The sequence below is a fragment of the Tympanuchus pallidicinctus genome, unplaced genomic scaffold, assembly GCF_026119805.1.
Source record: "Tympanuchus pallidicinctus isolate F22 unplaced genomic scaffold, pur_lepc_1.0 scaffold5, whole genome shotgun sequence".
Taxonomy (NCBI): Eukaryota; Metazoa; Chordata; class Aves; order Galliformes; family Phasianidae; genus Tympanuchus; species Tympanuchus pallidicinctus.
This window is the reverse complement of record NW_026294769.1, coordinates 27,785,307-27,806,266: the sequence shown is the minus strand read 5'-3', so window position 1 is coordinate 27,806,266 and position 20,960 is coordinate 27,785,307. Positions and strand designations below refer to the sequence as shown.

The 20,960-nt window shown below is 39.4% G+C and overlaps 1 protein-coding gene across 1 annotated transcript in view; it reads left to right on the top strand.

Annotated features, from left to right (window-relative positions):
* The first annotated feature begins 274 nt into the window (after positions 1–274).
* ARHGAP28 (Rho GTPase activating protein 28) overlaps positions 275–20,960 on the top strand; it is a 75,347-nt gene continuing 54,661 nt past the window's right edge. Inside the window, exons 1-2 of the mRNA XM_052703457.1 lie at positions 275–318; positions 410–672. Coding sequence (XP_052559417.1) covers positions 542–672 — 131 coding nt within the window. The 5' untranslated portion in view covers positions 275–318; positions 410–541. The remainder of the gene's footprint in view (positions 319–409; positions 673–20,960) is intronic.

Below are 20,960 nucleotides of genomic sequence, written 5' to 3'. Positions count from 1 at the left end.
TGTTGTTCAGAACACAAATGCAGTCCCCTGCTACAGGAATTATCTGCCATATAGGAAATCAAGGTTACTCTTTTGTGATTATTTTAATAGATCACTCACGACGAGCCTCTCGTGTATGTGGTTCTAATGTCAGTCCTGGCAAACCATGTTTTATGTTTGAGTAACACTCGCCACTCAAATAACTTCCTTTCTCCGTGCCTATTTTGGGAGCACAAGGCATATTAAGAAATGAGCTCTGAAACAAAAAGGAACAAAGCAAGAAGCTCCCCCCCACACTCCACTCGCACAGAGCCCAGAGCCGTGTTAGGATTATCTCAGGTTTCTGGTTTCCTAGGGACTCAGTAACTTCCCTCTGGGTTGTTTTGTGGGCGGTGTTTTTGAATATATGCTAATTCAGCTTTCCTGACAGGGAGACTTGCTGGGCCAGGCTACTCCGCTCTCCTGACAGCAAACAGCGGTGAGAGGCAGTAGTGGGGTCAGGGCACACGCTGCTTTCCTGACAGGAGCCCTCACCGGCCGCCTTTGTCACCGACATGAACCTATGACCATGGAGATGAAGGACTCGGGCAGCGTGGTCCTGACAGCCTACCACCCCCACAGCCCCGCCAGGATCCCGGGTATGGAGCAGAGCTTCGTGCAGGACATCCCCTCTAGCCGCTCGCCTGGCAGCAGGTAAAGGCCGAGGGTCGGGAGTGGTGCAGTGGCCTGACGTGGTACCCAGGTGGGCTGCGGGCTCTACTGATTGCGCAGAGGCAGCCCAAGAGCACTGCTTGGCCACTTGGTTGGCACTTTGCTCTCACACATTGCTTGCCTCCAGACGGGGAAGTGATTCAACCCAGCACTGCTGGTCATGGCTGGAAGTGGAAAATTCAAGTGCTTGCTTTAAACAGTGGAAGTGACAGATTGAGCCAGTTTCCCGCCTGGGAATCCCAAGACTGGCACGTGAGCCAGGCATCTACTCAGGTCCTTTAGGAAAGCCAGGAGGCTGCAGTGACTGAGGCTGGGTCCCAGAAAATTGATCCTGGTTTGGCTTAGGTAATTATTTGATTCCTTCCTTATTCACTCACCAGCTCCAGCTCATGCCTTTATGTGGGGCTGCAGTTGCTGCTTTGCACACCCCCATACACACAATGGGAGACTGCATCATTAGAGACCTAGTCTAAATAAGAAAATTCCTTTGTGTTGCAGGAAACTAAGTATTGTCTTAATTAACTTTATTTTGTGTGTATGCTTCCCTTCTCTGTATGAGTGCAAGCATTTGTACAGTTGAAGTAAGAGTTTGGGCAACATTATTGCCCCAAGTCTGACCTTTCTCCTAAACATAAGTGATTGTTCTGTGCAGTTTGCTCCAGTAGAAGTAATGTGGAAGTTCATACTGTAAAAAGCTAAAGAAAGTAGAAAACTTTATTCAGTGGCGAGACTGAAAGAAACCAGAACTGAAATCTGAGAAAAAAATAGACGTGTCTCCAGGGCTTAAGTTTATGTCGCCTGTTAACAAAAATAATGATATTTACTTCATGCTGCTTATTTATAGCCCGATGGCTATTTTATTTTCATTGTCATTATTTAGGTTAGCTGCATCTTCCTGTTCTTTGTGTATTTCCCTGGCTGTCTCATAAAGATAAGTCCTTTGTTCTGTTAAACTGTTGTTTGAGAGCAGTACCAAAACACACAATTTCATGTTAAGAAAAGAAACAGAGTCTGGGCTTTTAGAAGCAGACAGAATGGCATTTGTTACTCAAATCAGAAAGCAGTGGTTTGGCATTGAGTTAGTGGGGAACATGTCATTTCTTCCCCAAGGAAGAATGCTAAACTGAGCCTCCTTTAAGTCTGCAAGCAATGGAAATGTGGTGTTTTGCAGTGTTTCTGGTAGGTGTGCTCATTGTTTCAGAATGCCTTTGAAACTTAAGCCCAGAGTGTTTGAGAATTTAAATCACATAAGTATCACTTAAGAAAAGCAGAAGTGAAAATTATTGTTCCTGAAAGAAAAAAAAGGAAAGAGGATGCTGGCATTCTGATGAGAAACATATTTTGGAACCTCCTGTTGAAAAGCAAAGCCGTGTGTCTCTGTATATTTATATGTTCATAACATTTTGGTGCTGTCCCCACTTTCTTGTCCTTGGCTTCCTGCAGCTGTCTAACAGCATAGCCAAATTCTGCCATATGAGCAGTCGGTGACCATTTGAGTTTCCAAAGGCTGTTCAGGAGGGGGATTTTATTAACCCAGCATGCAGTCCACTGGAATGCAGAGTCCACGAAGGCAAATGCACCGGGTATTTTAGCAAATGGTAAAATAGGCTCTCATTTAATCCCTACTTCATCTTCAAAGAAGTCTTTCCTGGACTGCATTTTCTGTATAGTTTTGCCTGCTGCCATCCTAATGCAAGAAGCTTTTCTGTAGACTCTGTTCCTTGATCCCCAGGGCAGCCACTCAAACTATAGCATGGAGTTCCTCAATTGCAGCAGAATCATTTGAAAAATCATGCAGCAAATAGAGGTGCTGTCCATTTTTTGTTTGATAACAAAAACAGTTAGGACCCAAAGCCTGTTGGTTTTAGTTGGATGTAGTTCTAATGAAGTCTATACTTCAGATACGGATCTGTAAGAACAAAACCAGCCTTGAATTTTAGACTTTTATTTGATAAACCACCCATCGGTTCTTTCCCAGTCAAAATTTTTCATCTCCCCACTACATATCTCTAACTTTGGAGCAATGTTCCACTCATATCAGAAGAACAACTCCACTTAGCAGGCCCAGGCTTTGATGTGAGATTCTTCCAGTTATGTTTTCTCTTGAAAACACTTTCAGTTTGGGAACTCTCTAAGCAGAGGTTTCTCACAGAAGGGGAAGCTAATGCATCCTCTGTCGGCATTAAACTGTTCTGCTTCCTACTATATAAAGAAGATTAAAAAAAAAAAAAAAAAAAAAAAGGAAATATTTAGGTACCTATCATGAACCTCAAAATAAATCAGTGACTTAAACATTCATGCCAACTGAAGTATGCAGCTGAGAAACCCATGGACAGCAGAATATACACTAATAAAATAACAACACTTCAGACCACTTGGCTTCATATTCATCAGCAATTCTTGGAGGGCCAATCAGGGAGACATCCTGTGCGCATGTCAAAACATACCTGTACATCATTAGTAACAGTACAAAATACAGCAATTACAAGTATTTTCATTCACAAACCCAGCAAAAGGGGAGTGTATCTGCCTAGTTACATATTAGGTGATATTGACAGTGGACTGTAATGAGGATAGAAGATGTGCTTGAGTTACTTTGAGTGGAAGATACACCAGTATGCAAAGAAAGATGGATAATAACTTCATAGGTGTAACAAATATGAGAGAAGAATGAAAACTTGACAACATGGTGATACCATTACTGATCTGCAAAGGGAGAACTTTAGCTTTCAAATTTACTGTTTTGTAACATTAATAAAAGGGTTAAGGAGAGATACCACCAATTCCATGCATTCTCCAGAATGAAGGAGTGTTGGGGGACCAAAGATAGCTATATTTACCTATCTCCTCCACAGCTATTTATATCATTCATTTGTATAGACCTTTATTTTCCACCCACAGACTTCACCAGTTCCACAAATGGGGCAAGCTCTGAAAACAGCACTGCTGACATTGTCAGATGTCCAGGAGAATTCTCCATCAAAATCTTTCTTTCATTCTGTTTATGTAAATTGCAAATGCATTTATCCACTTTTCTCATGGAACATTTTGGTCCCTTCGCTTGTTTTGTCAGCTGCTTTATATGGTTGCAGTTGTCTACAGTGTCCATATTATTATCATTATTTTATTTATTGCTTTTGAGAAGTAGATATTGAGCAATCTCTGTTCTCTTTCACAGTTAGCAGTTAGTCTAATTCTACAGCATATGAATACAGTGGGGAAGGCTCCTGTGCTTGTAACTTTCTCCTCACTTCTTTTGATCCCCATTGTTAGAACTCAGAAGCCACAGTACCTGTACCAAATACTTCAGAATATCACACTACTCCTTTTAATACAGACACTGTCACAGTGCAACAGTGCCAGTATTTCTTTATGTTTATCACTGCTCATTTTTTCAACCTTACTTCAAAAATTGAAGTACTTAGTAGCTGTGTACAAATATTGCACCTGAATTACACAGAGAAGTGGTGCCATAGCCGTATGTCTTTGTCACATCTCTTTTTGTCCTGCTTGCTAGAAGTGAGAAGCTAGGAGGAGTTATTCCTGTGCTCAAAGGAAACAGGAATGACCTCTATGCCAAATGGCCAGTGAGCCCTCTAAAGTAATTATGCAATTAGGGTAGAACAAAGCATTCCTGAGTGAATCATCCTCAAGCTTTCCTTGACTCAAATATGACTTAGTGAGTTCCTCAGCCCATTTGTTACTGGTATATCTATCAGCAAAGAACTCATCCGGCACTGATAATCACAAATATTTCTATTGCAGTGAGTGGCTTAAGCTTGGATATGCATGAGGTCAGAATCAGAGGAAAGAAAAGGCACACTGTTAACAGGGTTTGTTCCTGCAGAATAGGTTTAGATCAGAATTAAAGGGTACACCAAGCTGTTTATGCATGTAGCAAACATTCTTTATAATAAAAAAATAATTCAAGGAGAGTTTACATGCACAAATAAATCTTTGCACATGCTACACAGATAAAGGACAGAGTGGATTTCAGCACCACTAAACAGGCAGCCAGAAGCTCTGCTTAGCTTTTCTCCTAGTCAAGGGAAAGTCTGGCACAAGCATTTGTTTCTGGGAAGTGCCTGTCCAAACACTTCATGTTCAGCATGCATGGAGTGGTTTTCTAGGCATCACTAAACTGGAGACTCAAATAAGAACAGGAAAAAATTCTGAAATTTCTGTAACACCTTGAATTACTTGCTGACAGCTTCAAGGGTCCCTGCTCTGTAAGTCTAGGACTTCCAGACTTTGGGTCAATAGCAAAGTCATTATGCCAGACAAGCATGGCACCAGATCCTTCTGCAGTGTTCATACCCTCTTGTTAGCCCCAAGATGCTACAGAGATGTCAGTGTGAGGTGAAGTGCCCTGAAATAATGACTGTATTTCTGAAAAGAATAAAACTAGAAGAGAAGCCCTTCTGCACAAAAATTTGGCTTGCAACAAGAGGAACTGAAAGAGCAGTTCAGGTTTCACCCCGACAGCAGTAGAATTTATCACACTGTAGTAAGGTCTGTATGCCCTAAGGCTGGGAGATCTGGGTTTAATTTATGTCAGACTGATTGAGCAGCTCCCCTGCTCAGTTGTATACAAACGATGTCAAGAATGTCTTCTAAGTGATGCAGGATAAACAACCTTAACTATTTTGGATGTTTATCTCACTCTACCATAAACTTCCCCAGAAGACAAAAATAAAAAGCTGGCCCCTTTTCTACAGTAAATATTGAAATGGCTTGGGCCTCTTGCAGCGATTTGGACTCAAAACTTACCAAATTAAAATTTAAAATGTACTAAAAGTGGTAAAAGAAAACTGCGTAACAGTAGTCTAGGAAAATATTGTACTGGCACAGACTGCGCAAGAAGTATGTTTTGTGGAAAAATGAAGAGTTTTCATAATTTTCAGCAGCTTCCTAAAATATGGTTTTAATACTATACTTTTTTAGATGTCAGGAATGATAATTCTTAATGAAACATTTAGTGGGAGGATGCGTATAAATAAGTCAGACAATAGTAGACACACTTTTCCTGCAGGTTTTTTGAAATACCTACAGAATGTCCTCTGGGAGCCTCACTGAGGAATGTAGTATTTATAGCCTGTTCCTCGTGTTATGGATGAAACTAAAGTTGGCTTCTCTGGTTACTTTTTAGTTTGGTGCTCCTGCTGCTCTCCCTGGTACCTCCATATGCAGAGCTGATGGGAAACATCTGGTACTGTCCCTTTGATCATTTTGTTTGGTCGAGCATTCAGCCAGCTGCCCCATTCATTTCTAAGTCACTTATCTCTGATTTTTGCAGGGCTGGAGCTGCCTGCAAAAAGCTTAAGACCTGAGAGCCCCATGTGCCCTACTCAGACATCTTCAGATTGCATCTGGCATATTGACAGCACTGGCACAGCAAATAGCCAGGAATCAAGAGCTGTAAAGTAGTTCTTTTGCTCAGGAGATCAAAATAATTCTGTGTTAATATGCAGAAAACTGCAAAACACAGTTATGCATTACTAGTAAAAGTCCTAGGTAGGACAGAATCTGAAAAGCATCTGGTTAGCAGTGTACAAATTTAGAAACACATCCTGAAGTAGTGCTGAGTATCCATAGCAAGTGATCAAGTTAACATCCTGGATTTGGCTAATCACAGTATTAGCAGCCACTCTGCGGTGCTTTGCTCCAGCTGGCAGGCAGTGTGTCTGCTGTTGGGAAGGGCCTATGCTCTGTGCAGGCTTCAGATCACACTTGGAGGGGGGGAGTCTGAAAGAACCAGGAGAAGATGGTCAGGGTCATGTCTCAAGGCACTGACTGAAGCCAGGCATCCATTCTCTTAGGTGGCCCCTTTGCTAGCCTCCTTCTTTTTCTCCCTGTGGCAACAGTTCCAATTGTGGTCCTCCACATCCTCCTGTGTTTGCCAGAGACTCTGAAGAGAGAGTCAAAAAGAGAAAAGAGGAGCAGAAGGAAGAGGGGAGAAAGGGAAAGATGAAGAAGTATCTGATTCTCCTCTTATGTGCATAGAAAAGTAGTAAGAAAAGAAACCCCTACCAAAGGATGCTGTCTTGTGGGACCACTTACAGTTGACCCTGAAGTCCCACCAGAGACATACAGCAGAGGTTTTCTAAATGATATTTAAGGTGGTGATTTTTAAGTCAAAAGCTGAGACGGTTTAAATCAGTTTGTTTGAAAAAGAGTCCCCATTACCCTGAAGGACTGCTTTAGCTGAGGTCAGCATAAGTGCTTGAGTTGGCATCCCTTGTAATTAATGCAGGGAAAGACTGATGTTCTGTGAAGGAACCCTCAGCTCTGTAATTCATTTCTTCCTCCCCTGCCTGTATCTGTTAACTTTCCAGACACCACCAGAGCCTCTGGTCTCTGAGGAAAGAGAGCGGAACAAACACTGAAGCAGAGAGCCCATTATCAGCTTGTTTGTTCGAAGGCAGCTGTTTTCTGATTTAGGATGCTATGTGTAATGCTCAGCTACTGTGAGCCTGTGGGATTTTCAGATGTGTGAAATCATCCAGTGTAGGATGGACGTATGCTGAAGGTTTAAACAGAGGAAGGCATAACAAAGGAGAGATAGAAGTCTCTCCTTGTCATTAATATATTTCCACCTGAACACTAGACAAGACATTTTTAACTTTTCTTACTGCAGGAGTTGCTCTGAGCATATTATGAGCAAAGTAATGATGATAAATCTTTCTGTAGAGAGTAGAATAGCCCCTGCCTGTGCAAAGAAAAAGAAGGGAGTGTATACTGAAAAATTATATTGGATGGTGAAGTCCAACTGTGTTAACATCATTTACCAGATGAAAGACAAGTAGAGCAAGAGGCAAGCTGGGGAACTGTGTTTCCAACATCAATGGGCCCAGCCTCAGGACATCAGTCAGCAGGTCACTCTCACAGTTTGCCACCACAGATGGAAGAAGCTGTAAGTCCTCATATATTACTGCAGCTAATTGGAAAAATACTAGCATCCCAATAGACAGACTAAAAAAGACTAAAAAGACTAGCATCCCAATTGGAGAAGGAATAACAAATTTCTGCAAGGGCTGAATTTGGCTAAGTACTATGTTGCTTACTAAATGCTGCAAAATACTGAATCTACCCAGACACTGGTTTAGTCTGTGCAAACTAGCAGAAGTAATAGAGAGCCTCCTCCACATCAGATTTTCTTCCTCTGGCTAATAAAACCTCAAAACAAAATATCATTTAGGCTTACTTTCTATTCCAGTGATGATCATACCTAGTGGTCAAGAGGGAATTTAACAGTGAGAATGTCAGATCCTTTTTAATGTTAACTGCGTATGAGAGCAAGACCTGGATAGTTGTAGCATTCACCCTTACTTGAAATCATCTGGATTTTTTATTCTCCTCTAATAAAAGGTCAAAAATAAACCCTACTGTGAAACCTAGCTTGGGATAAAAGCTCTATTTATTGCCAATGATTTAGTTAATGTCTACTAAGGAGAGGTACAGTCAATGGAAACTTTATCTTTGAATTCACTGCAGAAGGGATCAAGCCAACAGAACTCATATATCTTGTCTATAATTTTGCTTACAAACAATGACTGATTTCATTACGCCTCTTTTGTCAGCTCAAGCTGACGATCTGTTTAATAGCATTCTTGCTAAAGAAGAAAAGATGAAGTCTATTTAAAGGTATTTAAAAAAAAAAAAATAGCATCTAGGTCTGTCTTTTTTTTTTTTTTTTTTAAATACTTCCCTCTGTTACTGAAATATATTGAAAACTTGAGTTCTAAACATTACTCTGGATGTAATGAAGGTAAATGTAAAATCTGTGCTGTAGCTATAGGTGAAACACGAAGCAAGGGACCTTAGGGCATTCTCTGAAGATGTTTTGCAGACTTGGCTGTCCTTGACCATTTCTAGGCCAGATGGTGCCCAGATCATGCATGTGCAAGGAAGTGAAAGGAAAACAGCAAGCTTATCCTGATGAACAGAGACAAGGGAAGCCTTTGTACTCAGACAACAGCAGGATTTCACATTGAAAGTTTTCACTTTTGGAGAGACGGTAGGCAGAAGGAAGCCAGGACAGCTGGTCAAGCAGAGGAGAGAGTACTTTTAAATGTGTGGCAGTCCTTAGTCTCCTGCTGGAACAATCACACCCACCTTGTGTAAGGCAACTTTCACTCAGAGGATGCATTTCTTCACCATCCCTGATGATAGCAGCAATCCTTTTCTCCTGCCTTGCTTGCATTCTTTCTTCCCTCCTTACTTTCAATCAGAAAAAGCAATTAAACAGTGTGATTTTAATGACAACATTACTGAAAACATGAGGTTTCTGGAAGTGTTAATTTATACTTACAGTATTCACAAGTCTATATAAGGAGCATGAAAATTTAGGTAACCCATGCGTCATTTGCAATTCACAAAATATATAGCAAGCATTAAAACTATATTGACCACAAGACAAAAACTCACTTGAGTCTTCTTCAGTTGTATTTCTTCAAGCCATCTGTTGCCTCTGACAGACTGGAAATTAAAAATAAACAAACAAATGAAACTACTGTGTCTCTTTCTGAAAAGCTGTCTTCAGCATCCAAAAACTTCATGTTCTTAGGAAGTACACCACAGATTTTTGGGAGGGACACTGACTCTCCAGCTGTTTCTTGTGGTCAAGATGCGATGCAGCCTTAATTTACTCCAGCAGTGCTAGCTTTTTTTAGTTAGGATTTTTTTTTGTTTTAAGTCTTAGCTATGCCAGGATTGAAGTTAACTCTGCCACTCTCTGAAATTCAGTAAGACCATGCAAACCAAACCAGTTTGCCTCAGTCTATACTAAGCACTAGTAAATCTGCAGTTAATTATTGTTATATGTCAGGCAACAATTAGTCATGTATGCAGTGTACATTGTCATAGGATATCCTTCAAGGCCCATTTTCTCTTTTCAGATTCAAACAAGTGGTATGGTATTCATGTGGGTAGTGAGAATGCCTCTAATTGGAAGTGTTAGTGATATCAAGAATTCTAGAAGATACAGCAAATTTTGCTTTTCAGGGTTAAACTTCTACTTAAATAGAGACTTACTGAAGCAAGCACGAAGCATAGCATTTTTTATTGAATTCACAGTTCTTTCTGGTTGATCTCAGATACAAGACACTTAAATCTGTGTTCTCTGAGTACGTAAAGCCCAGATATGATGCCTGCATTCTGATACTGAAAATCCCTATCACAGGCAAAAAGGAAACACGTAAAAGAGTGAAGAAGTCAAAAAGTTGCCTGACACCATAACATTTATTAGCAAGGCAATATATCCATAGGCAGTGAATTACCACATAATGATTACACCATAGGAATCTGGGACATCTTTTTATGAGGTGGCTGCAAGCAAACCCAGGCTCTTTTGTCTCCATCCAGGTTCTATCTGCATTAGCACGTCTTTGTGCCCAAGCCAGTGAATGGGTGTAGCACTGCACTGCCACAATGGCTTCTGACCCCCTTCTCCAGCTCCTGGCACAGCACTGGAGGCTGGAATTCAAAGTGTTTAGACTAATGCTCCTGGACTGATAAGAAAAATAGAGTATGTTTTTCTGAACAGGCCAGTCTGCTGATTAATAGGTTAGGCTGGCTATTTTCAGGGCTAAACGCTTAAAGTAAATAGGTGAAAAACACCGCTGCATTTTTCTCAAATATTTTGCAGACTGGAGGGGAAACTTTATCTTACTTACTCAAATCATAACAGAATATCTCATTCATTTGTGCAAATCAGAGTCCTACCACAGCAAAACACCGTGGGGGGAAAAAAAAAGAAGAAAAAAAAAAAAAGCAGGTTATACTTTACTTTAGGTTATACTTTTTTTCCCCAGTTTATCCAATCTGTGTGGATGAGGTGATCTGATTTTCCAAGGGAATAAGGCTTGAAATATCATTTATTTCTTAAACAATAGATAGGCCAGTCAGCATCAGACTATCCATTAGAATCTCTTTCCTGATTAAATCTCATCTGCTGGATCAGGAGTATGGTGATGTTTGCAAGCTGAATTGAGACATATTCAAACACGGTAAATAAGGTTCATAACCTTTATTCATGAGTGGTCAATGCAGCCTTTGGTTTCTGATTCATTTCAAGGCATTAATCCAGGGCTGCAGCTATGCTAAAACAGACACTGACTACTGCATAAGTGGGTGGAAAAACATCATTCAGTAGTTAGCTGGGTATATCTGCTGAAAGTATGTCTGTAATTCTGTGGAGGCAATGGTATTACTAAGAACAGATTGGTTTCTGAGACTGCCTCAAACCCAGCCAGCTGTAGTTAAAGCCTCAAAGGCTGACAAAGTGCATTCCTAATTATATCAGTGGAGAGGACAGCCAGATTAAGTTACCTCCTTTGAGAGTAGTGGTGATGAGTCTCTATCACTGTGATAGATCTTACATTTTATCCAACCAAAAGAGGACCTCGGGCTGTGCAACTGTTTTAATAGAAATAGTATAAACACTAAGGTGATATATGCACATCTATAGAACTCTCATAAAGTCTTCAGAGAGCCACATCTAACAACTTCACTTGATGTAGCAGTACCAGTTAATATTAGATAGGCATTCTCTAAAGATTTTGAATTCGCTGATTATCAGATTCATCTTTGAAATTAATGAACAGAACTTGCATCAGGTACTAGAAACAACCAGGAGGATAAGAGATAGTGGTAAGAGTTTTGATATCTTTACAGAAAACTGATATTTATGGCTTTGGCCATCTTCACAGAATCTTACACCATTCTCTGGTACCAATATACTTAAGCAACTGGTATAACTGAAGATGATAAGCTCAGTGGTTTTTTTTTTGTGTATATGTTTTTTCTGTGATCTATATTTAGCTAAAAACTGATTTTTATACCACTTTTCCATCACTGTTGACAGTCTATACAATGAGTAATTCCCCATAATGTGGTTATAGCAAAGCAAATTCAGCATCCTCTGAATAAAATTTGAAGGCAAAGAATACATCTTAAGGATAAACAATGAACAGCACGTGACTGCATATTCTGGGAGGAGTGACATATTTATAACAAAGGGGAGGAAACTTCTTGATCTTCAACATCAATTTTACATGTGAGGAAAAGAATTCGCTCTCTTTGCAAGACTACTGCTATGTATTTTATGTTTGGGAAAAATCCTGTTTGCTTAAGCAAATATTTCTTTCCAACATTTAAACATTTAAAATGGCTATCCAAAGCAAGAGAGTTGATACAGTTCTCTGTATGTACCAATTGGAAAATCCTGTTTAGAACTACATGGTGTGCTCAGCCAATCAGATAAGCCATGCCTGCAGAGAGAACATTTGATTTAACAGTTGAAGTGTGAAGGATACAGAGATGAATCTGTGGCATATTAATAAGGTAGTTGACATCTCACAGTATTTGAGGCTAGATCCAAAACTCCTCTTGGCTGCAGTAGGCTTTGGGATTGTCTCTAAAGATATAAGTGTTAGTATTCTGCAGTCAGCTCTATTTTCCTGATACTCTTTGCAGTCCTTGTTGGTCGTTGGTGCTCTTCATTCTATTCTCCTATTTAAAAACTCCTAAATTCATTCTCTGAGATCACATTTCTACTGGATTCACTTTTTGCAGCTATAGAACATTTTGATAAAAAACAATAAACTTCAGCCAAAACCTACTGAACTACACAGGAAAGATAATAGAGTGGGGCAATTCTGTAATGGTCATTCATGATGGAAAAAGTGAGTAAGTTCAATGGGATTTTTCTCTTTTAGATTCATAATAGACCCTTTTTTGGATTGCCCTCAGAACAACATACTTACAAATGGAAATACTGTCACCAGTTAATACTGGACCCCAAAATCCAAACAAAACAATGAAGCAACACAGACTTTCCTTCCTCTTCTGATTGCATCACTGGAACTGCTGTCTAATGCAGGAATTTTGTTTGAAAAAACTTCCTTCTGTGTTTTTTACCGTGCTGTGTGCCTGCATTCCTGTTCACTTGTGTGCTTGATTAGCTGAAATCAAATACAATGATGTGGATCTCCAAGCAGCTATAAAAGCTCAAACTGGGCAAAGCTAACAGTAGCAAATACTCCGCATTGCCATCTTCGTGGGAATTGTTCTTCAGAAAGCAAAAGAGCTGATGCAAAATCATGTATGTGTTTTTCCATCATGTTGTTTTGTCATTATATAACTGTTCAGAAGTTTGCTCTTTAGCAGGCTTCAAATAGCCATGCGGACAGGTAACAAAGGATGCATTGTTTGTGTCTGTGCCTCATATGCAGCTATCCTTTGGAAAGAAGTGACTAGAATTTTAAGATTTCTGTGAGTACCAAACTGTGGAATTTTCCCTCTACCTGCAATATTCTCTATGCTTTTTCTATCACTGTTGATTTCTGCTGATTTGCTCTTCTGTGGTTTTGCAGTAAGTTCTGTAGAATTTTTAGAACTAGGCAGGTATTTTGGTTTTTTGTAGTTGATGTTTTATCTCCTAGGGATGATTCACTGAATTGATTCTGACCATAATTATCTATTTAAATGGACAGAAATCTGATTTTTAGGGGGCTAAGTTGAGAAGACTGGTAGAGATTTATATCCTCCGATTTATAATTTTGAACTGTGTGCTTTATGAAAAGAAGAATTAGCACAACAAATCAGCAACTTAGCCAAGGAATCCTCTAATCACTAGAAAAATCTAAAAGAACTGAAAACTTTAAAATGAAGGATATAGTGACTACTAGTTAATAAAATAACAAATGCATGAGTCAGACTAAAAACATCTAAAATCTACTTTTATGCCAACCATGCATTCATTTTAGTGCTTCTGCTGTGAGAATAAATTTTATGTTGTGCATTTCTGTTATCAACAAAAATTTGATTAATAAATCTCTGAAATAGAGCCATGTTTGACATCATAGGAAAAGATCTTGGTGAGTACAATCTGCCATTACCAAGCAATGAAGTAATGGATAAAGAAACATGCTGAAAATGGATGGAAGATCATGAAAATTTCTTTCATTGAAGAACATTTTAAACAAAAACTCAACATGTTGATTTGATATGGTTCTTTACTTAAAATACTGATTTGATCATACAATTATTGGAAACAAAGCTGTTGAAAAGTTTTATTATTGGTTAGTATTTATTATATGGAAAATCTGATTATTGAAAATCAGAGCAGTTATTCAAAAGGCTAACCATGTAATGAAAACACATGGACGTCACCAGGCATTTCAACAAAGAAAGCATTAAGAATATAAATTTTCAATATGCTGGATTTGATGGGAATTATTTTTTTTTAAAGTTAAGCATGTAAACTTCTTTTATGTAATTCTTTAAATGCCTAAGATTGAGTAATTTCTTACACTGTGTTTGAGTTCTTACTATTATCCTATACAGTATGTAAATAGGAAAGTCCTGCTTCACTGGAAATTATGATAAGAAAGCAGCTTCTTGGTTAGCTGCAACCTCATGCTACAATGTTTGTCTAACAAAAATGAAATCAGTTTATTTTGCATCAAGAAGTCAAGCAGATAATATCTTTGGAGGAAATTCCTTACTTGCACACTTGTACCTATACTGTAGAAAGCCTTCTGACAAGGAAGGAACACTTTGAACACCTTTTGATGGATGAGCTCTCTTTAACCCTAATAGAAGAAAAATAATGAGCAAATTTGTGACTCCATTTAGTAGCTGTTGTTTTGTTTTCATTGGATATAAACTTTCTCATGAGCTTATTCTTAGTGGCATTCAGCCCGTTTCCTGTAGTGTTTGCTGAGTCCATTTCATATATTCTTTATTCATATTCTTTAGTATATGAGGCAGAATTGTCCCTTTGTAATGGATGGACAACTGGGGAAATCAGTCATGTAGTTCATGAAGGACAGACCCAAATGACACGTAAGCTTGATTGTAGATATGACCTTGGGAGTGACCTGGGATCCTTCTGATCCATCTCCCAGTCCAGATCACTGCATCAAAATTTTACAATGAGACCAGAAAACTTCCTCTAGCTGTCCTAAGAACTGTAGCTCAGCCTATGACAGACATAAAAGTGTAGCAAAAAAACAAACAAAATAGCTGCCTACAGATTTGTAAACCTCCTGGAGCTATGATAACTACATTTATGTTAGTGTTTTCTAGAGAAAACTTTAGAGAAATAAGCAAATCATGAATAGAAAATGGTTTAGTTTCTACTTGTTCGTTATTTGATAAAACATATGTTGCCAAATGCCCTGCAATGCAACAGATGCTATCTGGTGCTCAGATACCTCCGAACTACTTCATCTATTAGGACTCAGAAATACAAGCAAGTTATGGTGATTTAATAAACTGATACTTATCTATGTGAGATTTTGTAACCATCCAGAGACCTGCTCTTAAGATGGAGCAAATAAAAAAATACTTTAACTAACCTTTTACTCTTCTCATGGCAGAATAATTTTGAATAATGTCACATTTGCTGTGGTCTGAACTTATACCTGATAGCTAAAGTGGCTCAGATGACACACAGGAGCTTTTCTTGTAGTAACAATATTATTTTTTCTCAAAGTTCTTACAATTAGGTGCATCTGAAAATCTTTCCTCTGGACCAAAATAACTCCATAATTACTACCAAGGAAATCATTTCTGGGGGTGATACATGAGTATGGAAAAAGGGATGCATTAATGCTTTCTTTATGTCTCCACCACAACCTTTCGAGACACGAAAAAAAATTTCATCCACATATCTCAGAAGTTCTAGGCCTCAGTAATCACTCTTAAGTAATAACACAGCATCAGACATCTTCACTCAAATGAGTATGTTATGCCATCTTCAAAATATGTTTGATTTATATTAGCTTTTCACTGGCATAATTGCTGAATCTGCAGAACAAACTACTTGGAGAAAGAAAGTTGTTTGAGAACATGTGCTAAGTTCATTTAGGATTTCTCTCCAAGACAGGGAGAAGATTAATACAGCCACGAAAACAAAAGCCATACAGCCTCTGCCAGCTCCTTTTCCAGTTGCCTGAATACTAAAATGTTCACTGAAGTTTCCTCAGGAATCTCACTCTTCAGCCCACACATGTCCACAGCTCCAGCAGAAGTGATGTCTGCAAGCCTGTGCAAAAGAAATACTCCAAACCTGACTGGCAGCTGGCCAACTGGCTGTGATCAGTCTCCAGAGCTGAGTCTTGAGCTTGAACGGCCGTGTCTTGCTAGTGTTGGCAGTGTAGAAGCAGAGCATGTCACGTGCTGGCTGCCTGTGGAAGAGTGGCTCCAGCTCCAGCAAAGGCTGCATTGAGTTGGGCAACACTCAATTTCAAAAACATCCACATAAAAGCCGGCCACTGCACAAATTCAGGTCTGAGGAAGTTCTGCAGATAGCTGTCATTGTGCTGGAAAGGAAAAAGTAGAACGCCAGGAGCTTGGGAAAAGAATAAGGAGAGGAGAGGAGAGGAGAGGAGAGGAGAGGAGAGGAGAGGAGAGGAGAGGAGAGGAGAGGAGAGGAGAGGAGAGGGAATAGCAGCTAGTATTTACCTTTCTTCTCACTGCCTTCTGGCAGTTGGCCTCAGTGGGTGCAGGAGTCTTACTCCAGTTTATGAACTGGCACACAGCTGTCTCTTTTTCTCCCCTCTCAGTCTCCCTACCTCCACATCCCCCAGAAAAACCACAAGGCATCACAATAAACTCTGCCACAGACACTAGTGCTCTCAGAGGTGGTGGTACACTCACTATACACAAGCTTCATGTACTTGGGGAACTCACTAGATGACACAGTCAGTGTTTTTCTCCCTTCATCAGCCATTCTGTACTCCTGATGGTCCTTGTCCAAGCACTGCTGATGAAGCCACATCTGTGTGACAAACAAGCATCCATTTTCCCAGTGCCTGCTTTCACTCCATGCTCATGAAAAGGGGACATGGAGAATGGCTGGTACATTGCCCTGCTCTCTTAGTGTATGTACGGATCATTATATTAAAAGGGAAAAACAAGGAAGGTGAAAATAAGATAAAGAGATTAAAATGCAAACTAAGCAGCTTATTAACACAGTGAAGCTAACAATGCCATCTGCTTTATGTCTGCTCCTCTTTTGTAGGTTGATCCTGCAGGGTATGTAGTGCTCAGGCTATTCCCTGTGGCATACTCCAGAGCATACATAAAGTTAAGTGCTTCACAGGATAGTGGACAGAGTGCCAAGCACTCTAGGAATCGCCCCTTGCTTAGTTTTTCTGCTTTCTTAAAAGTCCCTCTTCAGCTTTGGGGCCTAGCTTCTGACTTCCATTTTCCTTCCATCCTATCCCCCGCTTTTTTGCTTTTTTAAGGTTAGTAGTCACCTTCAGGCAGAGTTAGACCTAAGGTTTTCCATTGAAGAAACTCCAGTATAGACCCCACCGAGGACAATATTTTATACTGAACAATTGTCCTACCTGGAGTTATTCAAAACTCCTTTCACTCAGTCTGTGAAAAATGACAACTTCAGCTGCAAAGGAGAAAGGAGACTGTAATAAATCCTTAGGCATTGTCATCATATATTCCACAGGGGCAATTGGCTGTTAAATCAAATCAAAGAAAACCTTTAGAGCAGTAGGCTCTGTGACGTACCTAACAGAGTACCCTGCATGAAATACTTCAGTTCCATAACTACAACCCAGCTGTCACCACAGCATGCACTTCAGGCACTCACCCTCTTTTTCTTTCCAGTAACACTGAATCATAGTGAAGAATAGTTATAAGTTACTATTACTAAGCAAATTCTCAAACTGTAGAGCCAGATGTGTAGCTTGCTTTAAAATTATAATTAGACAGGGATAACAAAGCAAGCAGATACATTTCTTGCTGCCACGGCAACTTGCTCAAGTCTTTTGTTTTAGGGTTAAGTTTCCTCGGTTTCCCTAGGAGAAGATCATTATGTAGTGCTTTAGAAATCAATACTTGGTGCTTTAATAACATCATTTTCCACAGTATGGTCTCTCCACGCTTCGTACTCATTTGTGTCTATACATGTATGTGTGCATGTGTTACTCATCTCTGCTCACTCTCCACGTCCCTCACAACAAAATGTTACCAGGTAGATTTTGTATGCAGCCTGCCAGAAATAAAAATACAAATAAAGGAAATATTCACCTCTTTTCTCCAGTTATAAAATTGGCCTAGGGCCTGGGAAAGACAAATCACAGTCTTCAATCGTTGATTAAATTAAAGGCTTAGATATCCCCACATACACCCATAGCCTATAGGGCTAGAAATAATTCTGACTGGATCAGAGCACTAGTTTTATGCCTAGCAGGACATGAGATAACAGCTTTAAAATTGCCATGTACTTGAATATGAGAAAGGCACTGGCTTTTTGTTGTTATTATTGTTATATATGAGTTGTTCTTATATCACTAAATTTCTGAGTTTATGTAGTGAGAAAGAATTCCATCTCTGAAATGCTGCTGTCTTAGGGGCACAAAATTTCATGCCTGACATGGCCAGAGAACACAGCACATTGTACTTACGGTAAACAGCTTTTTTCATTGTGGCTGTACAAAGCAACAGCATTCAGGAGGCTTTTTCTTCAGATCTCCAGTGCATGATAACAACAACAACAATAACAGTATTTTCACTGCACAGAGAAATGAAACAAATGCCATAAGCAGAGGTGGTGTAAGCAGTAAAAATTTTATGACTTACCTTGGAATTGAGCCAGCACACTAGAATATCAGCCCTACCACAACATGGCCCTAAACTTTAGACATCCTGAGATCCTCAAATCAAATATTTTCCTCGGATCCAACATTTTCTGTAAGTCACAATTAGCATTTCTATTGCAAGAAAGCCCAGCGGGGACAACCACCGGCTCTTGGGTGGTGATATTGCTTACATGGACCTTGGGCTTTTCAGCTGCATTTAAGTAAGTGTGGCAGGTGACTGCAGACCTGTATAGGCTGTGCTGTGCACTGCAATTTTAGAATGAGATATAATGGCCTTAGGTTGTGCATGGGAAGGTTCAGGTGGGGTATTAGAAAAAATGTCTTCTCAGAAAGATTGGTGAGGCATTGGAATAGACTGCCCAAGGGGTTGGAGTCATTGATCCTGGAGATTTTCAGGAAAGGGGTAGGACTGAAGGACATGGGTCAGTGGGTAATGTGATCATGGGTTGATGGCAGGACTGTATGAGGGTAATGTGATCATGGGTTGATGGCAGGACTGTATGATCTTAGCGGTCTTTTCCAACCTTACTGATTCTATGAATCTATGATAGAATTGTTGTCTCTGTGTATAATTGGTATGAGCACTGCTATTGAAACCAGGCTATGCTGGGTGTTTCAAGTCCTGTCCCTCGTGGATCTGTTAGGTCTCCAGACTGAAATCAAGTGAGGGAGATCTGTGTCTCCTATCACTCTTAATGTCATTGAATTGCGACAATGGTAAACAATAGTAGTATGTTGAATTTTGAGTGGCTCCTTTTCATGTATTGTTTTTTATTTCATACTAATGTTTTTTAGTCTCTTCTATTTTATTCATTATGTTGAAATGGCTGTGATGGTTCTCAGTGAAGAATGATTAACAATGATTCCTTCATTACACTCGCTAATTAAATTTTATTTTCTTCTGCTCTCTTTTTTGATGTATTGTACAAGACTGGCCTCTCAAATTCTGCCTGATTGCCAAGCCTAGTTTGCTTTTTTTGTCAAATACTTAATAAAACCTTAGAGTAACTCAATATTTATGTTATACATGGTAATTAGATATGGCTTTGCCTTGTGTATGTTTCTGTTTGAAGAAATGAACTTTGGAGATTGAACATTTGCTATTGATTGAACTTTTTCAGAGCCATAATAATGTATACAAAGTAAAACAAATTTTTTTCTATTAGTATCCAGCAGAATTTTCAGACTGTTTAGTTAAGGATTTTTTCAAAGCCCTTTTACTGGAACACATATCTTGATTTACAGTCTCCTTCAAGTAAAATGCAATAAAAGTGCTGATTAAATTAGCATTACCTAATGGGTGAAACTAGTAAGACATTTTATTTAAATTAAATCCTCACTTCCACAAAGATGTGAACTAGTTGATGGACTGTTAGATGCTCACAAGAAACTCATCTCCGTTCTTAAAATGATGGTAACTGGCCAAATAGTAATTTGGCAATTACAGTTACTTTTAAAGTCACATTAGTGAAGAACATCTGTTAACATAAAAATATCCCAAATATATTACAGTGGTTTAAATGTAGTTAGTTTAGCAGTGCTTGGTTAACATCTAAAGATTGAAGGGAGAACAAATGTCTTATATTTAGCAATTGTAAGCTAGAATTTTTATCCATTGCTTGGCTTTGGTTGGCTTTAGACAAAGTTCCTCTGTTTCTCTTCAAACTGTAGTAATCCTTCAGCCCTTGATGTCATGAATTCTAGTTTTCCATACCCTTTATAACACTCTTTGAACCCTTAGCCCATATCATATGTCATGAATATTTTTTTTTTGGCCAAGAGATGCTGGCAATCATTTTAGACTGCAGGAACCCTATCTCTGACATTTCCTTACGTGCCAAAGCCATGGAGCAACAGCAGAAGTGGCAGAAAGATCAGCTTGGAAAGATTGTTTGGGGTGAGAAAAAGTAAAGATGGGAAGGATCAATGAAAGATATGACTTCTAAGGGTCGGAACATCACTGCCCAATTCAAACTGTATCTAGAAAAGCCTCTTCATGGTCAACCTTGGTTAAAGGAGGAACATAGTGATGCTGTGGCTGCAGAAGGAGCAAAAGCCAAAGACTGGTCCTGATGAGCAATGGCAGTTTTGCAGACTATCAGCTTGGATCCTTCTTTCTCAGTAACAATATATTGCAATTCAGGTATACTGTTAAGCAATGATTTTCCTTATCTTCTTGCCATGTGACTGTTATGGCTTCTTACTCATCATTTCTCCCTCACTCAGTAATTTAGTGACTCTTTCAACAGACTGTTGTCCTTTTACTCTTTCACTTCTCGTCCTTCTTGTTCTGTTTTTGATGTGCAGAAATAGCACAAAGGTGCACCAGGGGAGGGTCAGACTGGGCACTGGGAAAAATATCTTTACTGTGGTGATCATTAAGTGCTGGAACAGGCTTCCTTGAAAGGTAGTTGATGCCTGATGTTTTGGTTAGCTCTGAAGGAGTCTTGCAGTTGGACTCAGTTCAACTGTTCTTCGAAGGTCACTTCCAACGGAATTCTTCAGCTTTGAAAGAAACAATGGCTAAAGGACAGTAAGTCATTTCTTTTGGGAAGCGTATTGTAAATCCTTGGGTTTAGGAAAAATAGCATCCTCTCTATGATTCAGTAATGAAAGCAGAAAGAGGCTTTTCTCGTAGGA